At 36.0% G+C, this 23,470-nt stretch overlaps 1 protein-coding gene across 5 annotated transcripts; it reads right to left on the reverse strand.

Annotated features, from left to right (window-relative positions):
• Positions 1–1,242: 1,242 nt before the first annotated feature.
• LOC140014950 (protein SCO1 homolog 1, mitochondrial-like) lies at positions 1,243–15,548 on the reverse strand. 5 transcript variants are annotated; one of them, XM_072066675.1, is made up of 9 exons: positions 15,260–15,547; positions 8,457–9,732; positions 5,856–6,129; positions 5,506–5,691; positions 4,651–4,741; positions 4,187–4,399; positions 3,339–3,428; positions 3,074–3,206; positions 1,243–1,812 (listed from the first exon to the last, which is right to left on the reverse strand). In XM_072066675.1, the coding sequence occupies exons 3-9, from the start codon at positions 6,033–6,035 to the stop codon at positions 1,695–1,697; spliced, it is 1,011 nt and encodes a 336-aa protein (XP_071922776.1). In that variant the 5' UTR covers positions 6,036–6,129; positions 8,457–9,732; positions 15,260–15,547; the 3' UTR covers positions 1,243–1,694. The 5 variants fall into 5 exon arrangements, with proteins under 5 accessions (XP_071922776.1, XP_071922775.1, XP_071922774.1 ...); XM_072066674.1 differs by having other exon boundaries at positions 8,168–9,732; XM_072066673.1 differs by lacking the exon at positions 8,457–9,732 and having other exon boundaries at positions 15,260–15,546.
• Between the last annotated feature and the right edge of the window lie 7,922 nt (positions 15,549–23,470).

Consider the following 23,470-nt stretch of genomic DNA (forward strand, 5'->3'; position numbering starts at 1 on the left):
CAACCACCCTATTGCTCAGACCTACACTTGACACTGCCGCCCTAGCCTGTCTCATGATATTTGATAATGGATAGAACTCGTCATTCCATCCACAGACTTGTCCACTATAAATACTCATTCACCACTTATAAATGAGGTACAAAGCTCCCGAGCTACTTGTCACTTCAGCATAGAAGTGAGACCAGGGAACAAAGCTCCAGCCGCTTGGTATTTTGTAGGTGAGCTTGTTTCCTGGTGACCTCGCCGTTCTCGCCAAGAACTCATCTCATCAGTGCATGAATTGAACTTGACAAATTTGATATTTTGCTTTGCATACAGATCAAGTTACTCAACGCAGGAATTGAATTCAACTCAATAAAAAGCGCGTTCAAATTTGATTCATTAGCTAATCAAGCCAAAGCCCAAGTGCAAACAACAACAATATTTTGTACTTGATGAAGTTGTAAACTTGGCTCAAATTTGATTCGATTAGTATAAAATTTAAAATTTACACATAAAATTTCAAGTTATTCAAACCAAATCAAACTCAGCTCAATGAAAGTTCGATTAAGTTCAGCTTAATGAATAAATAAGTCAAATTCAAAGACTATTTCAAATTCATTAAAATAAGCAAATAAGTTTCAATATTAGCATGTTCAATTTGATTATACGCCTATTCAAATGAATGCACCAAACATGAAGTAACACTTCACATAAAATCAAGGTTGACGACTTTGAAGACTCCAATTTTTCTTGTTCTTTGTCCCCGTCGAAGTCTGAACACCATCAATTTCAGCTGTTGAAAAGGAGAAAAAGGAGGACTGCTGAATTAATAATGTTAAACCTGCCAAAAATGGGAGTTATTGTCAAAAATTTATTTACTTGCATCACAATCACATTTTCTCCAGCATACCATCTTATCACACATACATCATATCGCAAAAAGTGTTATAATAATTATTCCAAATAATCTCCTATCCAAACATAGTAGTCCTCAAAAAAGTGGTCCCGGAAAGAGCAAAAGGAAAAACTTGATAATAAAAAAGTCCGCAAATTTAACAAGTCCAGAAACCCTCCTTCGAATGTGCTAAGGTTATGATAAAACATCCAGCATCATTTGGCAAAACATTAAACTAATTCAAACCAAGCTCAACAAGCAAATCTCCCATATCGTAGCATGTTTCACCAAATAATCTCTTTGATCCTACAATCAGATAAAAAAAAAAAAAACTTACTTTATATTTAAGGATTGACTTTAAGATCTTTTGGCCATGAACATATTCTCTTATTTATGGGGCTAATACATTACAATGTGACAGCAAGTCCTGCACAGTTGCAGACTTGCAACTGTGAGACACGCCCGTCTTCTGGTACTGAGAGCAGTGATTTACAGAACGATATATTGCCAATAGCAGAAAATCACCCACAGGGTTCACTCCGAGGAAAGCTTAGCACGTGTATGGAAGAAAATTATCTTTCGGGGTAAACTCTGACAATATGCAGCTGTTTGTTATTTCAGGTTAGAACAGAAAGGAAAATTGATTTTCATTCTTCTCAGCACCAAGTTAATTCAGCCTTCGATAAGCCATGAAAAGTCAGTAAATGAAATCTTCTCATCCCACCTCAAACCTGGAAAAAGCCAGAAATACCCCATCAAAATTGATGTATTACACATTCAGCAAGTCTAAAAGTTTCTCCTCAAAAACTTGGTAGTATCATGCTCCCACTTTTTTCCGTTGCTTTATCTCATTAATTACACCTTCTGCAAGTAAATCAGCATCAGTGTTCTTGCCGAAAAATTTGACAAACTCCATTTTGGGATCCATGAGATATCTGCACACATTGGATTCAACAGCATCACACATAGTAATTACAAAGGATCACTATTACGTGTCCTTCTGGTGGCAAAAATTAGTCTCTTCCAGATAAAGACTCTTTTAATCTCATTAGAGCAGATGTACAACAATTTGCAAAAATCATCACTACAGACAAAAGAAGACTCTTCACCATGGATTATAGAAAGATATGTTCAACCACGATAGATGTCAGGATGGTATACTCCATTTGTAATTTTACTATTCAAAATAGAGGATGTGCAAAGCAGCAATGAAATTGCAGGGTGGGAATAGTAGATCAGGTTTTGTCAGAAGTTCTAAAGCAAAACTTCTAAGGCAACAGAAAAGACATTCTCCACTAATGCATATTGAAATTATATGGAAACTGAGTTTCAACAACACTATAACACACTTGGGCTTGCTGACTTGGGAATACATTTCCTGCTAACATGAGGTTTCTTTCGTTCTAGCAAGTGAAAACAATACAGATCAGATAACAGTGGTTTTTCTTCCTTGCAAAGCGGCACCATTATATTGATATTATCTTTATTCGTTATGCCAAGTTGGTTCAACTGCCCACCTCCCAAGGAAGCTCATATCTCTAACATTCTGCTAACCTATGGTCTATACAGCTACTGGCCTTTGTCATAAAAAATCCCCCAGAATACAGTCACCTCTCCCCTTCCTGAAGAAAAACAAATATCCCAGAAAACTTTTTATTTTGTTCCAAGTATAAGCAATGGGCTTTACTCTTTTGGTCCCAAAAGAAGAAAATCTGATTAATTACCCGCCCATAGAGTATTCCTTTTGTTTGAAACACAAAGGACAAAAAAACCTATTCATCATAAAACTCAGAATACAAGAATAACAAATAGAGAATTATATTTACCACAAAACTGCATGAAGTTTTTTGCATGGTGAACATTCATAAAATCTAAATAATTGCTGGCTTAGACTAACTGGACAAAGCAAACAAAGGATTATTGCTCACCAGTTTCTCACAAATACTAGAACTAGAAGTAAACCATCATTCTTAAGGTTCCTCACATTTGAAAAGCCCACGAGAAAATTACATTGTTCTTCCCTCATGATAGAAAACTTAGGATGTTAAGAGACCAAAATAAACGATGTGGGCTTCATACATAACACTTGAATGGTTTAGAGACGTAATGTAATGTCAGATACAAAACCTCTAACAATAAAAGCAAACAATTTAATATAAATCATGTTCATTCCACAAGCAGAAGGTAATTACATACATGACAATTGAGTGGTCAACAAGATAGTCTGAACCTTCCTCTTCTGTCTTCATATAATAAACTCGATATGCACGTGCAGCCTTTTTTATCTCATCCGCATTACCAGTAAGCCCAATTAAATTTGGATGGAATTCTAGAATCACAACATGAAACCAACTTAGACACAGCACTTTCAACTCATTTCAAGGAATGCATAAGAAGTTACTCTTTTCCTCTTTATTTAGCAAGCAACATAGAGGTGAAAGGCAATTGTTGTAGAAAGCACCTTTAACATATTCCCGAACTTGCTCAACTGTATCTCTTTCAGGATCAACTGAGATGAACACTGGGACAACTTGAATTCCAGATTTTTCTTCTGCAGATGTCAGGATTTTAGGTAACATTAATCTGGAAACAGTTAAACAGTACCCCATCACATAAAAGGTAACCTCTACAATGCAGGTAATCAGTAGCATCAAATGAATTTTCAAAAGTGGTTTGACGCTAACATCCATCGAAGACATGAATCAAAGTTTGACATTCTAAAAGATACTTCTGTAATCTATGTTTTAACAGATTATTCCAGCTCATAGAAACAATCTTGCCGGCTTGTACATGTTAAACAGGTAGAAATGTCTAAAATATTATGTACCGGTCAAAATGAATTAGCATGGGACAACAGTCATATCATTAAAGCATGACAGTCAATGGCCTTTATGGAGGCACTTTCCCAGTAGCATGAGCAGCTAGAAAAGTACTCGTTCACAGAACCATCAGAAATTGAAAACGTGTCTGAATGTGTTTACTTTGTAAAATGAGGGGGTTGGGGAAGCCATTACTAGCTCTGTATTCATGAATGTTTTTAGCCGTTCTGAAGTAAAACAAGAGGGTAAGAACTGCAAAATTACTTGGTGCAATGAAATAAATTGAAAAAGAAGATGATAGAAGTACAATATCCAACTCCATACGTTCCATGGCCATTCAACATGGAATCTGTAAGTGGATCAGTTTTAAAGAGGTAAATTTTTATATGAGGTAACAAAACCACTTTATCAGTACAACATGGTAGTCAATCAAACTTGCATAGTAGTAAACAGCTAATGCAAATCCCAAACTCTATCTCAGGGAACTTACTTATTTTATCCACTGCAGCAGCAAGCTTTTGTAGTTCATCTGGGCATATATCCGGACAATGTGTGAATCCAAAATATATTAGATTCCAATTCCCAAAGAAATTTTTCTCAGTCACAGACTTCCCAGTATGATCCACAAGGTTGAATGGACCCCCAATTGCAGCTTTCCCTGCAGAAGGCCCCTCCTTTACTGTCTTAGAAGCACTATTGATTCCTACAAAAACAAAATTATAATAAATCTATTTCACAAATCATGGCATAATTTGAGAGAAAATTCTGCAACATCAAATTTCCATGAAATCCCAGAACAGCAAGACCACAAAGATAGACTAAATAACTGCAATGCATCAATGGCACAAGAGTTCCAATCAGTAAATTCCTGCCTTAGTAGTCCTAGGCCAAAGAATGTGAAAAAAAAATGATCAATAATGAATAAACCAAGTGGGCAAACCATCTATAACCAACCTTCAATATGTCGCTTCTTTTCCCGGTCATAATACCAAACTAATACTGCTCCAGTAGCAAGAAGTAAGAAAAAGCTCATCCATGAAACCGGCTGCAAAAAACAAATGAATTATATAGATTTTCAAAACACGTATCTATGAAATTTTAAGTTTTAGTGCTAAAATTCTAACAGTAAATTGACAAAGTGCACATTGAGGGACAACATATTATTAGAACTAGTGGTAAAGGGCAAGCTCAATTTGTGTATAATTTAAAAATAAATTATTCTCTGTATAAACTTATTCACATAAATTTTTCATTACTGAACATAACTTTAATCTTTCAAGATTTTTTTCCATTAAGAGTATAATTATGTTTGTATGTTTATGGGTAATTATATTGGGAAGATGTGGTTTGGTAGTTACAATGAAAATAATTTGTGGTCAGGGTAAAAAAATTAGGTGTAAGGGCAAAAATGGAAGTTCAAAACATGACAAAAAATGTTTACACCAAACTCAAGGCTCCCACTTTACATATAGTATAGATAATTCACACAATTTATTAGTTTTCCTTAACTTCACTAACTCCAACTAATGATCCACATGATCTACAAGACCAATGAATTGCTTAGGGAGATCATTATGGAATGGTACTGTCGTTGATTGACAATCAGAAATTAAGGTCCACCACATTTTTAAAAAAATTCCGCATACACTATTCACTTGATCCAGAAGTCCAATTCTGCCACCAGTTGAGCAAGGGCATTGAAAAGCCAGTGCATAACAGATTGCTAGATAACGAGTAAAATGCAATGATAAAACAAATATTGCAGAGACAAAATTATAATGCATCAAGTGAGAGATAAATGATAATCACCGAGCCTCGAATTGGCTTCCCTTGCTCGGTAGTCTTTTGAGAGCCGCCACTCGAGGTTTTGCTTTTTCCAGCATCTGAAGGTCCAGCAGAATTACTTGATTTATTCACATTAGTAGTAGTGGTGCAAAGAAACCTATGCTTTGATGTCCATGATGGAAACATTCCATATTGAACCCTTCCAAAATCCTATAGAAAATAAACACTCAAAGTCAAACAAATATCGACATATATCCACCATGTCTACAGTGCACTACATGTAAATACCTACGTGGTACACACATATATATGTTAGAAACACATACATACACACACACACACAGATATATATAGAGAGAGAGAGAGAGAGAGACCGATGAAGATAGAAGTTGGGACCGATGATGGAGATTTTCGAGGCCGCTATTATTATAAAGCTGTAGCAGAGGACTCCTTGATGATGAAGTTGAATGGCATCGGTTTAACAAGCTGTAGTTAGAGGAGAAAGAGCAATATATATAGCGAAGGCGGTGGTTTCTTGAAATTGCACTGGCCATATGGTTTTCTTGATCCAATAAAATACTATGTGATATCACTTGATACTGAGCTCTTGAATCTTTCTGGATCTACTGCTACTCCTACACTTGTATCCTGGCAATTGAAGTTGATTGCATTATGTACTTCTCCTTATACTAATTGGGATATACAAATAAATTAGCCTTCACCATAAATGAATTAAGATCTATAATCTTCTAGACAAAAAGTGTACAATTACATTCCGCATTAACCAGAAGAACAAGTCTTAGATGGCCATTGCATTGTTCCTACAATCAGGTCATGAAAACTCATGATGCTGCTTGGCAAAATCTAACAAGTCACCTGCTTAATTTTACTCTTTGATTTTATGGAAATTTAAATAGCAAGAAATCTCAGGGTGCCAACATAAAATTAGAAATACATTTGGAAGTTATCAACCATAAGCAAAATCTCAGGTGTTATCTACTTACATAACACAAAGTGTAACTAAAAGAAATAAAGCATACTAAAAAAGAAAGAGAAAATGAAAGAACAAAATTTAAAATTCCATAGTTACTTACTTTCAAGAATAAAGTGCAAAATAATATGGAATATACTATGCACTTTCTAAGGCAAATGCACCAGCATGCAGATTAAAGAAAAAAGGTACAACAAATCCATGATTGGGATGTACTGACCCAACACAGAAACCAACACAGAAACAAATAAGGAAAAAGCAAAAGAAGTTTTTGAAAGAGGTACAGAATGGGGTTAGCCAAGATGAAGGATATTGGTCAGACTGAGCTCCTCCCGTTTCACCAAAAAGAAGCATGTAAGCTGATTTACTTTTAATTTCTAAAGTTTGAAAGAAATATTGAGTAACAATACCAAACGCAATACGACTGAAGATGAGAAGTTTTTTGAACCAAAGATTAAATGAAAAGATATCTGTGCAGACATCAGAATCAGCGGAGGAATAAATTCAAACTATGCAACATGATTTCTAGATGCTTTAGAATATTATTCAAATGCAAGATGTAGAGCTGACATAAAGGATTTACTTAGAAAATGAACTTCTGACATGCAGATCCTGGCTATTCTGACAAAGATGGGAAGGCAGTGATCAGAATGTAGCTTCTGAAGCTATACCTACACTAATTTGGACAGGACAATCAGATGGGTGGGTTGTCAGCAGGGTATAGAATTTGAGGTCCGATCCCATCATTACATGACAAGTTAGAACAGAGAAGTTAATTTTCCAGGCAGTTAGCTCCATCCAATTGTTTATTTGTTGTCTCTCTAGAAAAAAAAAGAAAAGATAACAAGGTCATCTGTGCGTTTCCATTTTTGGACCTTTTGTGAATGTACTATATCCTTCTTGAGACAGAAAAAAAGAAAGAGGAGGAGCAGTAAGTGAGAAAGCCAAATAGTAGAAAATAAGATGGGGAGAGGAAAGGTTCTGCTAAAGCTACAGAATACAATGTAACACATAAACTGAATGTCTGACTTTCTCCAAAAGAAGAATTGGTTCCAGAAGAATCCCAATGAAGCTACGGTTCTTTCTGATTGCAATGTAGAAATAACAAACAATGCCAACAAGCTACGTTTTTGGAATAAGCTTCAACATCCAAAAACTAGCAACAGCCCGTGGCTTCAGACTAATTAAGCTTCAAAATCAGATTCCTTAATACTTCAGCAAGCTGAAAACTATTACTTCATGAGATTTTTGACTAAGTCATAACAACTCAAACCACCAAATTGCTAAACGGGTTGATATCCAAAACAGTACTATGACACAGAACCAGCCTTTGAACACCAGAAAACTATTATACCCTTGCAAAATTTCACATACATTTAATCAAACAGCAACAAGGCATAGCAGTTGAGTCTCATTACATTAATTTGCTCTTTAAAACACTAAATACAGGCACGTTTATCAACTACCTGATCAAAACCCAACAAAGAAACAAAGTTAAACATAATCCAAATGATATGATCCGCAAGATTGAAACTTTAACTTTCAGCTATTAAAACTCTCAACTTCCCATGTTTGTCCAGAGTTTCCAGCGACTCTGGGAAAAGATAGGGAAGGATAAAGGGGTTTAAACATAGCTGCAAAGAAGAAAAGGGTTGAGAAAAAGGAAAAACAAAAAGTGCGCATAGGAAGTTTTACCGGCGGGTGCTTGACGCGGTGGCGCAGCAGCAGTGAGTTTTAAACAGCAGACTTGTGGCAAAGCCTCCCAGGCTTAGTTATGCCTCATTTTCTTTTTGGCGACGAGAAATGGGGAAAAAATGGTTAATTACAAAATTATCCCCCAAACATATATCTTGATTCTCAGTTTGCCCACGAATATCTTTTTCTTTTAACTTTGGAAAAATGGCCAATTTAGTCCCTAAACTTTTTTATACTGTTAATTTAAACCCTACTTAATTTTTTTGGCCAATTTAATCCCTATACTTACTTATCGGTTCCAATTGAGGAATGTCGCGGCAGCGCCACCTTGTAATTTCGATCAAGCTTCTAATTGAACACTTAAGCAAGGGTTTTTCGAGTACTTCTGATGGTAATTCCGAGGCCCCATCGACTCCCTCTCCTCCCTTGACCAGCTCCGCCTCCTCAACCTCCACGACAACCGCCTTAATAGCATCCTCAGCCCTCTCACCCGCTGCCTCAATCTCAAGCTCCTCCATCTCTCCAGCAACGACATCTCCGGCAAAATCCCACCGGAACTCTCCTCCCTATGTCGCCTCCTCCGTCTCGACCTCTCCAAAACAAACTCAGGGGCCTATTTCTTCCAAATTCTCGAATTTCTCCCGTATCCTGACCATAAGCCTCCATAACAATGCCCTGTCTGGGATCATTCCTAAATCTGCCGCAGAGACGAACATGTACGAGTAGTAATTTGCATTGAATTAGCAGAACAGAGGAATTAGTAATAATAGTACTAGTCGTATCAGTAAGCAGCAACACTTGAGGGCAACCATATGCGGCCCTCCTCTCCAGTCTCCACTTTTGATCTGATTCCAAAGATTTTAGCTGTTTTGAGATTTGACAAGTGAAATGCGAACCTCTTCCTCCTCCTCCCATTTTCTCTCTGGCCTTTTCCACCGCTGCAATCAACCCTTCACTTCTAAACCCAACCTCCCACTCCTACCGGACATTTTTGTATCAGCATTTCGCTGTTCGCTGGAAGCAGACAAATCTCCTCTCCACACCACCCAACCACATCCGCACCATCATTTTTGCTCCAACAGCAACACCAAGTTTCCAAGAGCTGATCATTCCCACCATAAACATGCTTCTCCTCCTCCTTGGCGGCCGCGGCAGCAGCAGCTCCTATATGCAAGTCGTCAAGTCCGCTATTTCACCACCAACCCTCGGAGTCTTTTTAGGTAAATTTCTTCTTTTTCATCGCCCAGATTCCTTTCCTCGTCATTCACCAGTTCAATTTCTTTCCCTTCTAATCCCATTCCCCATCCTTCCTTCACCCTCAGCCGCGGTGAGCCCACAACCCATATGTTCCTCTTGGTAGCGGAGCACTAGTTGCGATAATCATGTCAACTACTATGGCTGTATTGGTGATCTTCCTTCCTGATAGCCTATTGTTGCGGGAAGTACTTGAGGGATGGCAGCTCACTTGCTGGGAGTGAGAGTGGGAAGAGGAGTAGTTATTTCGGTGGTGAGAGGAGGGTTTATGCCAACAATGGTAGCTTGATGGAAATTACAAGGTGAAGTACCTGAAATACCCAAAATGCCAACAATGGTTTATCCCCATCAGTGAAATACCCGAAATATCCCTGTTTAAGTGTTCAATTAGAAGCTTGATTGAAATTACAAGGTGACGCCGCCGCGGCGTTCCTCAATTGGAACCGATAAATAAGTATAGGGATTAAATTGGTCAAAAAAATTAAGTAGGGATCAAATTGACAGTATAAAAAAGTTTAGGGACTAAATTGGTCATTTTCCCAAAGTTAAAAGAAAAAAATATTCGTGGGCAAACTGAGAATCAAGATATATGTTTGGGGGATAATTTTGTAATTAACCATTTTTTCTCCATTTCTCGTCGCCAAAAAGAAAATGAGGCATAACTAAGCCCGGGAGGCTCTGCCACAAGTCTGCTGTTTAAAACTCACTACTGCTGCGCCACCGCGTCAAGCACCCGCCGGTAAAACTTCCTATGCGCGCTTTTTGTTTTTCCTTTTTCTCAACCCTTTTCTTCTTTGCAGCTATGTTTAAACCCCTTTATCCTTCCCTATCTTTTCCCAGAGTCGCTGGAAACTCTGGACAAACATGGGAAGTTGAGAGTTTTAATAGCTGAAAGTTAAAGTTTCAATCTTGCGGATCATATCATTTGGATTATGTTTAACTTTGTTTCTTTGTTGGGTTTTGATCAGGTAGTTGATAAATGTGCCTGTATTTAGTGTTTTAAAGAGCAAATTAATGTAACGAGACTCAACTGCTATGCCTTGTTGCTGTTTGATTAAATGTATGTGAAATTTTGCAAGGGTATAATAGTTTTCTGGTGTTCAAAGGCTGGTTCTGTGTCATAGTACTGTTTTGGATATCAACCCGTCTAGCAATTTGGTGGTTTGAGTTGTTATGACTTAGTCAAAAATCTCATGAAGTAATAGTTTTCAGCTTGCTGAAGTATTAAGGAATCTGATTTTGAAGCTTAATTAGTCTGAAGCCACGGGCTGTTGCTAGTTTTTGGATGTTGAAGCTTATTCCAAAAACGTAGCTTGTTGGCATTGTTTGTTATTTCTACATTGCAATCAGAAAGAACCGTAGCTTCATTGGGATTCTTCTGGAACCAATTCTTCTTTTGGAGAAAGTCAGACATTCAGTTTATGTGTTACATTGTATTCTGTAGCTTTAGCAGAACCTTTCCTCTCCCCATCTTATTTTCTACTATTTGGCTTTCTCACTTACTGCTCCTCCTCTTTCTTTTTTTCTGTCTCAAGAAGGATATAGTACATTCACAAAAGGTCCAAAAATGGAAACGCACAGATGACCTTGTTATCTTTTCTTTTTTTTTCTAGAGAGACAACAAATAAACAATTGGATGGAGCTAACTGCCTGGAAAATTAACTTCTCTGTTCTAACTTGTCATGTAATGATGGGATCGGACCTCAAATTCTATACCCTGCTGACAACCCACCCATCTGATTGTCCTGTCCAAATTAGTGTAGGTATAGCTTCAGAAGCTACATTTTGATCACTGCCTTCCCATCTTAGTTTAGGGACTAAATTGGCCATTTTCCCTTTAACTTTTTGTGTCGCTTAACTTCTTGTAGGATGAGACTACTCATCTATTCTATAGATTTTTTATTTACTTTTTAATCATCTGTCTTTTCTTTTCTTTTTTTTAAATTAGTTATCTCTTTTCAACGTCTTTATTTTTTGGTCAAAAAATATATTCATCTATCTATCAAATTCTTTTTTGAAGATTTTATGCATAAAAAAATTGAATTTAGGGTTAACTTGCATTCTATTAGTATTACCTCCCGTGTAGAAATTCTACATTGATTTGGCTATCTTTTTCTTGTTACAAATCATCCTAACAAAAAATTTAGGGTGTTCATCCTTTAATTTGCAGATTGAATAAACTGCATTCATTTAGACTATCTAAAGAGTCAATTGACCATCATGACATTCTAATCAATTTCATCAGTCTTCAATTCAAGAAGTTACAAAAAAAACTTCTTCTATTTCCTTATATTTAGAAAATTTGAAATCAATTACCCATTTTTTATAATCGCTTTCACATGCCGTTTATTTGGACATTTCTTTTTTTTTTTTTTCTACAATGATATTTTTGCTTGTTAGATTCCATTCTTTCCCATTTCCTTAAAAAAGTTACAAGTATTGTTTCCAACTGTATCTACTTCTCTAATGTAACACTTTATTACCATCAATTAGAGGATCAAAATTGAACTACAGATTAAGATTCATTAGAAAAAGAAAGAAGAAAATAGGATAATAAAAAATGTCGTATAATAGAGGGGGTAGTTTTGTCTCTCAGGAAGGAGGTAGGTAACATAAAATAAAGATTAAGGGATAAAATGAGAATTACAATATACGCTAGGAGGATATAGTGCAATTATATCAAAACTAGGTCAATTTGTATATATGGTCCTTAAATTAGTTTTAAAATCTCAAAAAGGTTAGTCAAGTTTCCAATTTAACTTTTTATTCCCTAAACTAATTTTAAAGTCACATAAGAATCGACCAAGTTGTATCTAAATTCTTTTGGGTGTATTGAAGTAATCCTATTGGCTACGTGTGCATTTTGATACCAAAAAAAGAAAAAAGTTAAACAATAGAAACACAATAGAAGAGTTTATAGAAGATTAAACCAATCATACAATTACTTATCAAGTTTACTTTTTGAAATCATAGAATAAATTTATGAATGTGTATATGAATATGATACTTAGCTTGATCGACGATGTCATATGGAAAACAAATAGTGAAATAAAGAATCATTAAAACTTGCAAAGTTCCTTTGACTTGTACATTTTTAGTTTTCTCTTTGTCATGGTCATAATTTTTCTTTAGAATTCAACTAGAGAATTAAATGACAAACTTTTTGGTACATAGTATAGGAAATTTGTGATTGTTATTTGACTATGTACATGTAGAAGCATAGGAAAAGAGTTTTAATTGAACTTCACATGTATATTTTATGCCAAAAAAAGTACACTAAGACTAGTCAAAGAATTATTTTGGTATAATTCAAGAATCCAGGGACTTAAACAGTTAAAATACTAAATTACAAACATCCATGATATCTTCAAAATAGTGCAATGACTAAAGAGTTTGAAATAAAAGTTTAGGGAATTTGTGAGATTTTAGAATTAATTTAAGGAGTAAATATACAAATTCCACTTAAACATTTAAGTTGGAAAAAGTTGGTAGTAGTTTTCTTGTCTAAATAAAATTAATATATGAGTTTTCTTATGGTCCAACAAGTGTAATATGTAGAAACAAAAAGAAAACTGTGGTAGTGTAAGTAATATGAGATAATCATACTTTTTATAAAAAATAATTAGAGATAATTTTACTTTATATTATGTAGCAAGATTGGTTTCCCTATATATATATATATATATATATATATATATATATATATATATATATATATATAAAGATTAACTTTTTTATGTACTAACAATGTAGTAATTTTTTTACATCAGCTATTGTAAATGTATGTCATATGTACATTATTTGAATTTATGCTATGTAGCATGATCTAAACCTGTTAATGTAACAAAAAAATTGTACACTAACAGTGTATAAAAAAAACTTAATCTATATATAAAGAGAGGAAAATTTTATGGTCATTTTGGAGTACCATTCTCTCAACTTGTATCTCTCATTAAATATAATAGTTTAAATTTTAAATATTTAACATTATTTAATCTAAGAGTGATAAACATTTCTTTCACCATCCAATGGTGAATTTCACTTGTAGGTATGATACCCAAAAGGAATTATAGAATCTCTTAAAAAGAGAATATTAATAAAATTAATCTTACACACATTTACGTACACATTGACACTATTTAATGAATGATAACTAATCTGAATTTAAATTTGAAATTCAAATTTAGTTACTGTATCATACACTAGTTCTCGTTCCCTTTTCACATCTCAATCCAAGAAGTTCTTAATTATGTGACCAAGAAAAGACAGTTCCATTCAACCTTTATAAACCAAGAAACAAAAGACAGTTCTTCTTGGTTCTCTTCCTACAATGCTAAAAGCAACCTTCTTTTTAGGAAAGGAAATTTCAAGTGGCGGATTGAATGATTATCAGCATGAGGAAGAAAGAATAATTCAGAAATTGTCCATTAGTAGTATTCTCCATATCTAGATGACAACCTTATGTTATGCCTTTTTGCATTTACTTTGTAGAAGTGTGACAGAATAATTTAAGCAATTTTCACGTATTGGGATACGAGAGAGAGTTGATTCCTATGGAATAAATAAAGTAATGAAAGGAACCTCTTAGTGCTTATCTGCTTCACTCATATCCAACTAAAAAATAAGAAACTTCAAATTGAACCTTTTTGAAAAATGCAGAACAAACTTCCACCATTTTTAATTGGTCAAAAGAAAGAAAGTGGAATGAAACAGCCACATATCAGATCCCTTGAATTGTCATAGGAATCTATGAATTGTAATCATATGTCAAAATTTCATGATGGCAACTGTAGTGATTTTTATCTTTATTGGATCAGCGAAAGGAAATTCTTGACAATTTTTAAGTGTTAGAAGGAAATGTAAACCATAAAACTAATGAATGGACAAAAATCTACGGGAAATGTAGGATGCTTCTCTCTGCCTTTTCTTTTATTTTATTTTTTATCTTTCCCCAATTTCTTTCTCTGATTCCATCCATGTATACATGGTGAAAAAATGTAAATCAAGAAACGAAAATGGAATTTGTTTGTTTAAGGTTGCATTGACAAAGAATAAAGTAGTTAAGATTAGTTTTAGGCCAAAATCTGATCTTGCTCCATGTATAACAGATCTACTCAAGATGGAAGCGTCTGAAACCTTCCACTATTCAAAAGGTATTGCTAATGATCCTTGTTGTTAGGGGTGAGCATTCGGTGCAAATGCGGTAAATCGGTGCGCTGAATTCGGTTTTTTTGGTTATTGCACCTATAGAAATCTAAACCGTTTTCAATTTCGAATTGGGCATTACCGAATTCATGCGGTACCCGATTTCAAATTCGAAAACGGTAATGAATTCGGTCTATTATTTAAAAAAAAACCTGAAGCAAATTAAGAGAATATATAAACCAATCTTTATAGTTCAGCAACTACCAACCCCCGCAAGCCATTAGATGTTTCTCTTTTACACATTGCAGAAAATTCATATCCAGAATCCTAGGTACAACTTCTGGAGCCGTACTTTCACTAGATGTGCACCAGAGATTGAGAATCTCCACGGACAAGGAGGTAAAATTTTCATTTTAGCAAGTTTTTTCCTTTTTAATTTTTCTAACGGGTAAAAGGTGGAATTTTTCCCCAAGGCCTTAACTTTTAAAGGCTGCACAACTGGAGAGAGCTTCTTGTGTATAAAATACAAAGCTTATGTTATATAACACCTAATCTAAACTACTACAACAGTTAGAGTTTGCAATTGGAAGCTCAGATTTCGTCCCCTTATCAATTCAGGATAACAAATTTCGTAGTCGATCTTGGCCCATTTTAATGCCAGAGACACAGAGCCAAAAACAGAGGAGCACTTACCTAAGTGAGCCAGAGATAAGCAGTGATGAACCAGCGATGAACTAGTGAGATCTTGGTGCTTCGTCTTCGACACTCGGCAGCGATGAACCAGCACGGCAGGACACAGCCGACAGGAGACGTAGAGCGCGGCGGACTGGCAGAGGCCGGAGAGGCAGAGAGCAGCTTCGATTTGGGAATTGGGACTTGGGACTTGGGAGTGTTAGTGCTGTGAAAGCCCTAGGTGACGGCAGTCACGGCACCATGCGATATTGCAAATTTGCAATGGTTGTTTTCTCATTTTCAATTTTCATCAGCTGAAGATGAAATCCGACTTTTTCCAAATGAAGTGATATTGTAATTTTTAATTTACAAATTGGGGCTCCTAAATTATAATACATTCATTATGCTCCTCAATGATTTAAAAATTATTACTAATTTGATCCCCAAATTTATTTATAATTGAACACATTACTTATGTTCAAATCATTTTGTGGTTTAATTGGCATTTATTTGATCACTTATACCTAAAATCCTTGGTATATGATTTAAGAAACACATAAAAAGTGATTAATTTAAACTAATTTAGTTAGTAGTTACAATGAATTTATAATTTACAATGATTAATAATAAGTAATATTAGTTACAAACTTACAAATTACAATGAATCAATGATTAGTGATAAGTTACATTAGTTACAAACTTATAATTTATTTCAAATCAAAATAAAACTTATTTACTTGATTTGCAACTCACATGTATTCACTTACACTGGTTAGTTATTTTGTCTATACTTAAAGCCTTAAGATTAGTAAATAGATAATATGAACTTTTAACTTATTTGATCACTTATACCTACAATCCTTAGTCTATGATTTAAGGAACACATAAAAAGTGATTAATTTAAACTAGAATAAACCTTAGACTGTACAATGGTTAGTAATAATTTATGAATTTATAATTTACAATGATTAATAATAAGTAATATTAGTTACAAACTTACAAATTACAATGATTAGTGATAAGTTATGTTAGTTACAAACTTATAATTTATTTCAAATCAAAATTAAACTTATTTATTTACATATGTTATTGTGAAAGTCAATATACTAATACATTGATTTGCAATTCATATACATTCACTTACACTGCTTAGTTGTCTTATCTATACTTAAAGCCTTAAGATTAGTGAATATGTAATATAAATTTAGAGTACACTAATACTTGCAAGTTATAGATTACGCATTCAAATATTCAATAATTCAAACATGAATGATGTATCAAATTACCAATATCTAAATTCTAATTACTAATTATGTTTATTGTTTAATATTTAGTATTATACATATATGTATTAATTATTATCTAATTCTAGTCATGTTACTCATGTATAAAATAATAAGTATTATAGTTATCTTATATTGTAATGTATTACTATGCATTATTGTAGTCATATAACAATTAACAAATACTAAAATAATATAAATATATTGTACATTATTATATATTATTATTATTATAAGTACATGATATGATGATAATATCATATACTAATTATTATTAATAGCATTTACCTATATAATATAATAAAGTATTAGTAGTATATACTAATACTAAATAGCATTTATCTATATATTATATAATTTTATATACCAATTTGGTAATTCGAATGCGGTAATGCGGTACCCGATTTCAATTAACGAATTTGAATGCGAAATCGGTTATTACCTAATTCATAATCTCATTACCTATTTCATACCATATTAGAATTCGGTGAATTTGATACGTACCGAATTTGTACCAAATTACCAAATACCCGATTTCAAATTACCGAATTGAATTTGAAATCGGTTATGAATTCGGTAAGAACCGAATTTGCTCACCCCTACTTGTTGTTGAATTTAGCTTGCCCTGGCATTATAAAAGGGACATCCTTCACCATTATAAAAGGGACATCCTTCACCAGAGATTGAACCCCAGATGTGTCTCATTTAAGAGCAAAATCAAATGTGGGGGAAGAGAAAGGGGAATGAGAGCTGGGAGAAGATGGGTAGGAGAAGGAGGACGTGGGTAGCAAGCAATGGAATTTGGTGATAAACGAAGGAGATAATCCAAAGTTTCAAAAATACCCTTATTTATTTGGTCTATCAGGAGTTAAACAGGTTTTATGTGGTGGCACTACCATGAAACTCCTTAATTGGAATTGCAACATGAACATAAGGTTAAGGATTAAATTGGGCAAAAATATAAAGTAGGGGCAACATCAACATAAGTAACATATAGTTTAGGGGTGAATTTGACTATTTTCCTTAGTTTTATCTTTCGAAACGCTCTTTTTATACTATATCTTGACACTTGTAGGACACGTGTCTACTTACCTCTCGAGTAACTACCACCTATGTTTTAGCTATGTTTATCCCCTTTAATCAGCCTACCCCAAAAATACATTCGATCTAAGATTTGAGATCTTAAGACCACTATTTGCATGAATAATTTAATATTTTCAAAATTCATAATGCCTAAGCTGGCAGGCTTTTCAAAGCTTATTAAGAATAACTTGTATTTATAGTCTATCATGTCAATGCATGTCTCGAGGGCACTTCTATGTTTTTTAGGACATTATGCTTTCGATTACTTCTAATACATGTACAACAGGTACTCAATTTCAAGACACCTTCTTCAGTCTTACTTTTTTATTGTGGTTTGATACTGCTGAAAGATGTAATACCAGAGCTCCTTCTATTTTTCGACAATCCTCGATCTTTTTCGCAAATTCCCTTCTTTGTTCCCTGTTATTCTTCTTCTGAAACAAGTAAGCCCTTGGTCTCCCTCCTTCTACTCCTTATTTTGTATCTTGTCAATTTTAATGGCTACCAATAGGTATATATCGTATCTAAAAGCGTATTTTGATGATAGCCCGGCGTGCCCACTTACTTCCTTCCTTAGAGTATATAAAGATATGTGAGAAGCATTTCTAGCATGATTTTCAGATTCCCCCAACTTCATTCCAAAAGCAAATTCTCCAACACTACAAGTCGGTTGTCAAGGAAATTGTTCTCAATTCAATAGGCATAGTTGCAGTAATGGAGTTGCTCAAGCTGTCCAGTTGATCAAGGAATTCAGGTCGATCCCGTGATTATGCTAGTGGGTCTAATGACACATGCTCATGCCACGAAACTTAATGAGTCACTTCAAAATATGGTTCAAATGAAACTTAATGACTCACTTCAAAATATGGTTCAAGCAGTGCAAGATATAGTTGAAATGTCAAATGCAGTTAAAGAGGCTAACGAAGAAAATTTTACCCTTGGTGAACCTCACTAAGGTCATGTAGGAGTTGGCAGATTGAAGTCCAACCAAAGTGCTTAACATCATCTTTGTTAGTGTTAATTGTTAGTAGATATGCTTGGAATGGATATTTGGTTTGCCTAATTTAGTTGTGAAAATAAAGTTTTCAAAACTTTGTTTGGACACATCAGTTTTCAAACATTTGGTTTTTAAAACTATATAGGCTCTGTTTGGATCGGTAGTTTTTGTAAAAACTATTTTTGTAGTCAAACTACAAAAAGTGGTCAACAGCTTTTCACCAAAAAACTACAGTGCCTACTGTAGCAAGACTACACCGTTTTAGCTCCTGAAGAGTAAAAACAGTTTTTCGGTCATATGATGCCACAGTGTAAAGTTTCTTATCCTTTCTCTGTTGAGCTGAGCTAAGAACGAAGAAGCCTTCGGACATCAGCTCCTCCTTTCGAATTTCGAAGAGCGACCAACCGACGATTTCTGCAAGCGGGGCAGCCCATCGATTCCACGCCTCCAGCCCGGCAGCTAAGAGTTAATTGGAACGAAACTTGAGCTACACAAACAACTGTGCGTTTCACCTGAGCTTGCTGCGGGCAGATCTGCAATTGGAGTCACACGCTGTAGATTCTTTTCGTTGAGGTGCCCTTGCGCGATTATCACTCGCTCGGCCCTGCTACAGTAGTTAATTCGTGAAGATATTGGCGGTACGCTGCTGCATCCCACAAGAAGTTCGGTTCCTGCCTCCTCTTTTTCAAGGAACTTGCAGGTGAGTTCGTTGAGTTTTGGGTTTATTCATACAGAGTAGGGCTACAGTTGAAATTTTTTATCCAATGCAACCATCTAAATTGATGTCTCTTTCTTCGCCTTCAATCTGTTTCCGACGATTGGAAAAAAAATAGTGACTGAACATGAAGTAGTAGATTTAAACTTGTTCAGCGTCTTTCATATTGGTTCTTAATTGTAAATTATTGAAAACATTTCTTCACAACTTCTTTTGATTTGGGATTGCTCATTGCCGACGATCGTCTTTGTTATGCACATTCGGTGTTATTGGAATAGGCGCTTGACTTGTTTGCCGCATATTTTTTCATATAATTGACCCTCTTCAGAGCTATAAATGTACTTCAATGTATAATTTGTTCCGAACCAAACGGTGGCTGTAGTAGATTTAAAGTGCTGGCTGTAGTATATTTGTGTATTTTCACAGTCTTGCTGAGTAATTTGCATGAGTTTGGGGACCTAATTTCTTCCATTTTATGTAAGTACTGCGGCTGCAGCTACTTCATTGTCCTTTTATTGTCTCCTCCTTGGAGCTACATGCCCCCTGTGACGCGGCGTGCTTGGAAAGGTAAGTTAGACTTGTCAGTTGGTCTAATTCTGTTGAAGTTTAGTCAATTAAATGACCTCTAGGATTGTATTTTCTATATATACTTCACAGTCTTGCGAATGAGTAGGGGATTTAGCAATTGTTGTTCGCTGTCAGCTCAAGGAGAAAACGATTTGCAACTTTACATAACTAATTACTTTAAGGTTAGCCAATTGCATTTAGCCTTCTACTTACAACCTCATGTGCGACTGCCTTCTCCATTTTTATATGACAACGAGGACACATTTGTCTGTTTTTTGACTCTTATGCCCAATTTTCTTGTTTATGTATCCTAAAGAGAAATAAGATGAAACCGTCAAAAGGGAAGTACTCAAAACGTAACAGTTTCACATCTGAACATGAATTTGCGTTTGCCGAACATCTACTGCATATGCATAGGAGTGGAGAGATATCGTCTCAAAACATCGGGAGCCATGTCATCCCCAAGGTTACTAACATGCTTCTTCAGAGGTTCGGAATTCCATTTTCCAGCAATAGTATTCGGTCGAAGTACTATGCCCTTCAGAGCATCACTAGGCTTTACATTTCATTCAAGAAACGGGGCACTGGCATGGGGTGGGACTCAACGAACTACACCTTCATGATGGATGATGAACGGTGGAGCCAACTGGTTCAGGTATAGCTTGCTGGTTTCTTACTTTTAAGCCATTTGGAATTATTAAAAACTGCCCCCTCTTTGAATTTTCTCTTCCCCCTTGGATATAACTATTTCCCTGCTGGATTTACTTGCTGGTTTCTGTATTTTAAGCCAATCTGAACTATTGAAAACTGTCTCCCCCCTTGGATTTTCTTTTCCCCCTTTCACTAACTGTCCCCCCGTACTATACCCTTTACTTGCTGGTTTCTCGTTAGGCGAATTGAAATTATGCAAATTTGTCTCCCCTTTGGATTTTATCTTCACCCTCGCAGTTTAACTGTCCCCCTCCTTGGATTGACTTGCTGGTTTCTTACTTTTAAGCCATTCGGAATCGATAAAAATGGTCTCCCTGTTGGATTTTATCTTCCCCCTTGCATTAACTGTTCCCCCCTTGGATTTAATTGCTGGTTTCCTAACTCTAATGCAATCATATGTTTTTTAGAGTTGCATTCATTGTGCTTTTGCTATCTTCTGCTTTGTTGTAGGTGAACGAGGCATACGCTAGATTCTACAATTGCTCATGCCTACTTTATCACATGCTCGAAGAAGTTTTCATGAATCGAGGGACGACTGGGGATTTCAGCGCTGGATATGGAGATTCACCGCCCAACTCGGCCGACGAGCAGCAAATGGAGAGAGCTGCTAGACGCTGTTCAGGAAAGGGGGTTGTGGACGTGGATTCCTCCGAGGAAAACGTTCCCTCACAGCCTGTAAGTCGGAAAGGAAAACAAGAAGTTAAGAACAGCAAAGGGAAGTGCAGATCGGGTGACATGTCTTGCGATTCCTTCTTCTCACCATCGTCCCCCCAATTCCAGCAGTACGTCCGCGTCCTAGACAGCATTGACACACATTTGAGCTGTAAAAAGAGCAAGAACGGGAGTGCAGAGGTCTCTTCACCTTCGAAGAGTCAAAAGGCTGTTGTAGATGATGATGCGGAGTTAGAAGCTGCAATGGTGCCTCTCTGCGCGCTTGGGCTAGACATAAATGTTCACCTTAAGATGGCCGATCTCCTCCGGTCCAAAGCGGAGCGTATCATTTGGTTCTCCTGCACCACAGACGATGCCCGACTTGCGTTTGTGAGACATCGAGGGCTCCTCCCACCCGCATAGATGCTCATACTATCCGAGTTTTAGTCGTGGCAGCCCACTTGGATTGTCTTTGTGTCCCCGAACATGCAATTCCACTATTTCACTTTTTATTTTCGTTTGATGTAGTTTGGCCTTGGAAATTTTGACGGCGGATTTTTCTATTTGTGTACCCCGAATGAGTCTATTTTTTTTCTAAATTTTAATGAATCGATTTAGTGACCTTTTAATTGTTGTGTGTGCTCGTTCGAACAGATTGCTGCAACTTTTGGCTGTGTGTGATAATAGGCTTTGTTACAGTGTCATAAGCAGGGATAAGATGATTTAATCGTTTGGTAACGTTTGGAATTAACATAGTTATACTTGATTTCAAATGTTCATTAAACAACTGGCCAATTCTTTGCCTGAGATCGAACCTAGTGAGAATTTTAGATTGCACTAGTTGTTCTATATCATGTTGCCTAGGTATTCACCATACCTAGGGATTGTATAGGATTTGTGGTACATTTGTAGCCAAGCTTCGCAACTTGTTAACTTGGAAACTGATAGCTAAGCTTCTTGGCCAGGTATAAATTATACCAGACGACTAGAATGTTTTGCGGATTTATTGTTCAATAGGTGTGCAACTTGTTAACTTGGAAACCAGCAAGTATGCTTCTGTTGGAAACTTGTATTTGTGAAACTGCAAACTTCTTATTTTGCTAGGCTTTACATTTATAAAAATAGGTTCAAATAGCTGGAGCATTGTTATCATAATAGGAACAAGATGTGAACTTCATAAGTTGTTATCTGATTGTTGTATATCAAATTTTTGTGCATATAGCCAGAGCATTGTTGGGTTCTATTTTTAATCCTTTTGATTCCTTTCTTTGCAGGGTATCCCAAATTTTTATTGCATACTTGATACTGATAGCAGTGCGATGGATAATCAGGGACATATTCTGGGCGGATACTTGGATGACGAGACGGACGATATTGATTTCGATAACATCCTTTTGGGAGTTGTGCTCCTAGGCTTTATGTTCTTCGACCCACGCTTTAACCGAGTTTCCAGAAGAAGAAGAGTTAGAGATAGTGTGCTCTCGGGGAGGGACTATGTGCTTGAGCTGATAAACGGACATGAGGACAGAATTATTGAAAACATGCGCTTGGATGTTCCCCAATTCCTGATGTTGTGTGATTTGTTGGTTCAGCGTGGTTATTGGCATGCATATCCTTCACATCAGGTGGGGGTTCATGAATCCGTTGCATTAACTTTAATGTGCCTGAGCCATGATGAGCGGCACCGTGTTCTAGCCGAGCGGTTCCAGCATTCCACGGAGACGATAGATCGACATGTTCGTCGTGTGTTACGAGCATTAGTTCGCCTCGGTCGTGATCTCGTTAGGCCAACAGATTTCGATGGGACTCACCCAAGAATTTTGAACAATGCATCACTCATGCCGTGGTTTCGGGTTTGTGTTTTTTAGCATTTTATTTCAACTTTTTCGCAACTCAAATTTTAATTTATAATTTATTGAAATATTTTATGGGACTTTGTATAGGATTATGTAGGAGCACTAGACGGGACACACGTCTCCGCTTGGTGCAGCTCAGAGATACGAGAGAGGTTCATAAATCGGCATGGTAACTTATCCCAGAATGTGGTTGCTACCTGCGATCATGATATGCGCTTTATATATGTTCGAGTCGGTTGGGAGGGCAGTGCTCATGATGCCCGAATTCTTCAAGATACCTTACTAGATCCGAATTCGAGTTTTCCTATGCCACCGCCGGGTATGTGATAAACTTTTTATGTTTCAAGATAGGCATTGGCAGATTGTGCA

Source organism: Coffea arabica, chromosome 10e (genome assembly GCF_036785885.1).
Source record: "Coffea arabica cultivar ET-39 chromosome 10e, Coffea Arabica ET-39 HiFi, whole genome shotgun sequence".
Lineage (NCBI taxonomy): Eukaryota > Viridiplantae > Streptophyta > Magnoliopsida > Gentianales > Rubiaceae > Coffea > Coffea arabica.